At 34.1% G+C, this 6,839-nt stretch overlaps 1 protein-coding gene across 1 annotated transcript; it reads right to left on the bottom strand.

Annotated features, from left to right (window-relative positions):
* Positions 1-5,640: 5,640 nt before the first annotated feature.
* LOC125399342 (taste receptor type 2 member 140-like) lies at positions 5,641-6,579 on the bottom strand. Its single transcript, XM_048432812.3, has one exon. The coding sequence runs from the start codon at positions 6,577-6,579 to the stop codon at positions 5,641-5,643; it is 939 nt and encodes a 312-aa protein (XP_048288769.3).
* Between the last annotated feature and the right edge of the window lie 260 nt (positions 6,580-6,839).

Here is a 6,839-nt window from a genome sequence, read left to right as displayed (position 1 = left end):
TATAAGCAACTTGTAAAACTCTAGAATTGACAGAGACATCTTGCTGACTTTACAGTTACCCAAAGGTCTTTTGTACCATTGGGGCGTCCATCTTCAGCCTACAGACCCATAGTATCCAGCACACTTTTCCATGAAGCAGAAAATTTCAAGGACAGTTCCACCTATGTTGGCAGTTTATCAGTCAGAATGTCCGGCAGACTTTCATGAAGTTGGAGCCTTGAAGTACAATCTCACCTTTAGGTAACTTCAGCAATCATTTCTTTGTGGGGTCTGCATATCTGATTCATCAAGTAATCCAGGCAAGAGCAGTTTCTTGCCCAAATGGCTAGCCAGCACCGTAAGGAGCCTCTTCAATGTCCATCTTCCTCTTGAAGTAATTGCTACTGCCAGGAGAAGATATGTCTCACTGTCATGAAAAGCCCTAATTTTTAAAACATTTAAATGCCATATTCTGAAGGTCTCTGAAAGATTTGAAGAATACCTATCTATCTGAAATATATCTCTGTACATCTAGAAAATCTAACTAACATGACTACAAGCTTGACTATTATAGATAACTATCTATTAACTTATATTTCTTAATTATATATTATAATTCACATGAACTACACAATATCAATATCTTAATCAAGGGCAGAAATATGCACATAACAAGATTGACCTTAAATTTGTATCAATAAACAAAAATCCATACTAATGCAAACTCTATATCTGCCTTTAAATGTAAACAAATAGTTATAAACAATATTTGGGAATAAGGACGTAGTTTTCTGCAAACTGCTTTTCCTTTTGGAGGGTGCTCACAACAACCTTTTGTGGGTCTTGTTCCATCAACCCATATTGTTCTAGAAACAATTCATAGGCTCTCATCCTCTGTGGAAACAAAAGAAGAACCTCTTTTTCAAAGCAACATATCCTTAGACTCAAATTTTATAATCAAGACACCTTTATGTTGGTTTAACTTAGCAGTCCATACAATGAAATGTCTCTCTGTGCTTAGCTCCTTCACAGTCAAAATTTAAAGAAGACACAATGATATGCATAATTCAGACTCTCTGTGTATTGTCCATCTTTACATGGCTTATTTTTCTTTACTCCTTTTAATCTATGACTTTCTGTACTCTGTCACTTTAAATACTTTGTTTTTGTGAACAATTAACTTCTTTTTTTAACTCTCCATACTCTTTTTAGTCTCTTTCCCAAGCCTATGTATATTTATACAACACTGTTACCCATTTAGAGTTCTTTTTATATCTTAATCTGTTCTTATTGCATTATCTGTAATTCTTTACTGTCTTGAAGAACGTTTATAATGGCAAGCAGTTTGATTGCAGCTGTTCTGGATGCTGGCTCCACCTCTCTCCAGTTTTAAAATGGTGGAGGTACCATTATTGCCAGCACTGGGGTCACCAGGTAGGAACTGTGCTCATCACTTTAGGTCTGAGAATGAGTGCACATCACATAAAGCCTTTTTATCTTAGTAATAGCTAAATATGCCCTGCAGAACATTGTGTGGCCTGGAAATATCTCTGTGTGTGGTGGCAGGAATCTATCATGCTCTCCTGCTTGTACATGCCTAGCAGTCCTGATCCCACTGCCTTCCCAGGTGGGGGGGCACTGAATTGGTCTCAACTACTTTCCTCCCAACTCCAAGTGGGTACACAAACACCCAGGCCCAAAAATGCCACTCAAATGCTCCATAGCTGGAGTTTGTACTGGCAGCATGGCCCAGGAAGCTGCCTTTATTAAAAAGGCATGGCTTTTTTTCTGCTACCAATAAATCAGGAAAACCTCCTTTAAGAGAGCTGTGGTACACTACCAAAAGAAAAGAAAAGAAAAGAATAGATTAGGCTAAACTTTGTTTGTCTGTGTTTTTTTTAAGCTTTTTAAGAATTTACATGGATTTAGTCTACCATGTTGGTGCGCCAAATATAGTGGGAAGCTGCTTGTTGGTTTCTGGCCAATTGGCTAGCTTAGACCCGAAATAATCAAACAGAAATTGTATTAATTAAATCACTGCTTGACCCATTAGCTCTAGCTTCTTATTGTCTAACTCTTACATATTAATTTAACCCATATTTATTAATCTGTGTATCACCACATGGCAGTGGCTTACTGACAAAGTTTCAGCGTGTCTGACTCTGGCAGCGGCTTCATGGCTTCTCTCTGAATCTGCCCTCTTTCTCCCAGCATACAGACTAACTTTCCCTGCCTAGTTCTGGTCTGCCTTTGCCATAATCTCAAAGCAGTTCCTTATTCATTAACCAATAAAAGCAATACATAGACAGAAGAACCTCCCATATAACAAGACAGATACTGATGTATCAAACAAATGTCATATCTGAGCTTTCTGTACAAACTAAATACATATCAAGTATCACAGAAAGAAAGGACAAACTTAAATTCAGCACAAAGACTTCCAATTCTTTTCTATGTTTTTCGATCAGATTTCAAGTGTGGCTGTGAATAGCTTCTTCTCCTAGATACTTCACATAAATTTAAGGAAGGGCCTTCCTCCATAGAAATTATTGTTCTAATTAACTTCAAGGAAAGTTGGTTTCTATATTTGAGAGACAGCATTCCACCATTGTGAGTGGACAAATTACCAAAAATTAATAACATAACAACTTCCTTTAGTGGATGCCTATTTCTCCATTTACATTTGAAATCATCTATTTCTCATAAAATTATCTCTAGAAAATATACAGAAATATGTTCAAATTTTAATTTATAAGTTTAAAAAGCTTTATTGAAGGTAAAATGCATGCCAAACATTAACACAACAGTCTGAAGGGATTTTTGTGTGAAAATAAGCATGCTAAGTTATCTAAGCTTCCCTTCTTTGGCCTGGATTGTTTTAAATAATTCACTTATTTGAGTAAGTTTGAGTATGTTTTGCATAAATTATATACCAATATGAGAAATGTACAACATTTGTGTTAATTAAATGTTAGTCACTTCTACATTAGTCTAAATTTTCATGCTTTAATGCTAATTTGAATTTTTGTCACCACAGAAAATTCATGTGCATACTTACATGAAGTAAAATATACAACCAAATTCCTGCTGTGATATTTGAGAAAGACACTATCATAGGTGCATTTGACATTTATGAACCTAAAAACTAAAATATATTATAATATATACATAAGAACTTAATAAAAATTTCCCAGTGATAAACGTGTTTCAAGAATTCTTGATTCATCATTTTAATAATATGCATAGGCAACTTGGAATAAACTGAAAGCATTTTTATTTTTCAATTGTAGTGCATGTGTGGGTATCTATATGCATCTGTGTGTCTGTGTGTGTGAAATATTTCAAAAGGCAAAAATGCTTACACACTGGCTCAGAATGTCTTCTTATATTTTCTAATTAATCTTATGTTTGAAATATGGGTTAAGTATATCTTATGTCCGAGTCTATATTTTATAATTTATTGCATGACATTTTTAGAGAATAAAGGTCATTCATATACTGACACAATTACAGTTTTCCTTTTTAAGTGCCTCACGTGAGTAAATACACATACACATCCCACTTGTTATTCATTGATCATTTTAAAATCTTTACAAGTTTAATGACTGGTAAAAATAGAGATGCCAATTCTTATATTTAAGTGGTTCAAATATATATATGAATACATGTTTGTACAACAAAAATGATGCTTCTTTCAAATTCATGACCTTTTTTCATGATTTTTTTACACACACACACACACACACACACACACACAAACACAAACAAACCTTTCAGTCTAACTGACTTTCTACTGGCTTTTACATTCTGTGGATCTTGTTAAGGAGGAATACAACATTAACTAAGACAAACCCTTAGTTCAATGCTAGATTCATGTAAATAAAAACTACTATCCCTAGCAACATGAATCATGCACTGTATGTCCTCACCACCAGTTCCAGACTTCAACCTCTGGTCCTGAAGGCAAAGCAGAATTCTGATTTACTAGAATGCAAATGAAGGCATATTCTTTTTCACTTTTTGAAAGCATTTTCCTTTGTCTAGCCCTTTGAAATTTGAGTTCATGAAGTATGAACGTTATTCAGCAAAGGATTAAAAGTTTTAAAGTTACAAAGTATTTAAAAAAAAAAAAAACAAAGGTGAATGCAAGGATCAGTGAGCTTCAGTCCTCAGGTGACATCGTGAATGGTCCTTCAGCATCAGGATTGTGTTTCAGCAGATAAATTGCATTCATGTAATAGAGTTCTTTTCTTTCTAAGGTGCCTTATTGTCTATAGAATCTCCTTTGGAAAATTCCTCTTATCAACAATTATCTGCTGGTAATTAATGTCTTATAGCATCATTGTATTCAACTAAGAAGCACACATAGACAGACAGACACACACACACATCAATCCAAGGCTGATAACAAGACACTATTAAAGGAAGCATAGCCATGATCACTGAGCTAGAATTCCACTGTCTAGATATGGCAGTAAATCTAGTGTGCTGATGAAGTTAAAGCTCCTAACAGACAGGAATCTTGCTAGACGTGTTCTCTCTAAGTTATTTGCAGTGGTGCTGAAAGAGCCTGCTGAGTGCCGTGTTCTGTGGTTTCCAGTGCCATGGCAGCACAGTAGAAGGAAAGTGGACAGGCTACCATCTCCGTACTGAAAACATGAAATTTCTCCGAGATTTGTTTATTAATGAAAATTGTGCTGTGTACATCCATTTTTTTTGCCCTGTGGATTGTATTGTGTTTGATATGTTACTATAATGCAATTTATATTTTATCTCTCATTGATATTTACTATATCTATTTAATTTCACCAAGAAATTTATACTTTGACTTTTATCTGGTTTTCTTTTCCTGAGTTTCATCTTAGACTGTTAGTATTACACAATCATAAGTTTCATATTTAAAAATTCATTCAACTGCAGATATTTTACAAAGCATTTCTCTTAGCACTGAATTCTTTTCTTATTGTTTTCTAAGGAAAAGAATAACAAACAACAATAGACTGTACAATTTTTATGTTTTCCAATTCAGTCCTTTAACCTCCATTCCAAAAAATGAATTTATTCAACAATATTCAAAAAGTAGTCTGAAATTTTCAAATGTCAATGAGCTATACATAAGTACTATAACATCCTCCTCTTGTTACACATGTACACATTTTATAACATATGTGCCCCCATCAAATAGGATCTGAAAGACATACAGAAAATATATTCAACATTTTTCAGTGAGCAAACAAATAGATAAACAATATTCAAAGAGAAAAATGTTGATAAAACATACCTAGGGTTTCCTTCTAAAGATTCACAAAATCTTTATTACAGATTTAGAAACACTGAACACAGGCCACATAAATACACACACACACATGTATTTTACATGTTAACAAAAGTCATTTAAAACTGTCAAAGTGATTAATTCTATATAGAAAAATATGTTTTGCTAATATTATATGTTCATATATTTATTTAGTTCATATTCATGTTTTTCATTTAGAGTATCATAAGTATTTCCATGTTTTCTGCTACGGCTGTAATATTTAGTGTAATAACTAATCTACACAATTCAAAATACTACAAGTGAAATACAGAAGGTTGAAATTTATACTAAAGTAATTTATTAAGAACTAATATACTTCTAAAATACAAAAGATGATCTACATTTTAGGAAAATGAGGGTTCCACATCACTAAGCCTGCACCTCAGCCACCACACCATAGAAATAAATGCCTGTCTAAGTTTAGTGTTTTCTAGAATCAAGACACAGGAGTGGCAGGAAGGGAAAGCAACTTCAGTAACACAGAAAAGCAGAGAAAGTGAATTTTTCAGCTCATACTTAATACTACAAAACTCCAAAAGAAATGACAGAAAATAAATACTGTACAGTAACAGGAAGATTACCACCATTTGCAGAGCCTTTATGTGAGCTGCGGTGCTGACATCTCTGGAGCCCTTGGCGTTGTGCTGCATGTTTTTCAGATGTCTCCACAGGGAGAAGATGAGTAAGAGAAACACAGCTAGGGTCACGGTGAAGGGGATGAGTGTGAACACAGTGTTGGTGAGTAAAATGAGCCTTGGAACTTGAGAATAATTACTTGATATAACTCTGAAGAATACATTGGCTTCAGTTCTGTCAATCCAGAGATCAACATGTGTGTTTGCAACTAAAATGTTTAAAAACAAGAGGAGCAGAGATGCCAACAGTGTCCCTGAAACTATTTTTTTTACTCTCCACTTTAGATGAAGAAAAATAGAGTTTGAAAAACTAGCTATCTTGAGAAAATAGAAGATGCTGAGACATGTAGCAAGCCAGATACTGAAATGATTGGTTACTGTCCAGAAAATACAAATTTGTCTGATAATTCTTCTAGATATTACTATGTCTGGGTATTGTTCAGATACAAATATACCTGCAGTTAGTAAAAAGAGCAAAGCAATTCTGGAAATTGCCAGAGCAGTCAAGATCTGGTCTATGAAAGATATCTTTCTCCACTTTAACCAGTTCATAATGTTCACCAAAACTGTGAATGCATTGCCTAAATTTCCCATTAGAAACTCCAAACTTAAAGTAGTTAATAATATGTAATAAAGGACACCATTCATTGTTTCCAAGATGATGTTCAGAATTCAACGATAGCGCTAAATATTTCTGAATATAGTCTTTTGATGTATGTTTAGCTGAATCTTGAGAATTTATAACACACAAATTAAATGTACTCGAATGTACAATGCCAAGTAAACATCAAAATTTACTAATAAAATGGTTTATAGTTTTCTTCTCAAAAATCTTACACTTTGCAAGAAAACTCATCTGAGCTTCATCCAGATGCTTCATACATAACACAAAATGGATTGGAGTCTTC

Source organism: Myodes glareolus, chromosome 3, assembly GCF_982192425.1.
Source record: "Myodes glareolus chromosome 3, mMyoGla1.1, whole genome shotgun sequence".
In the NCBI taxonomy this organism is placed as follows: domain Eukaryota; kingdom Metazoa; phylum Chordata; class Mammalia; order Rodentia; family Cricetidae; genus Myodes; species Myodes glareolus.
Note: the sequence above shows the minus strand (reverse complement) of the source record. Positions and strands in the feature narration are given on the sequence as shown.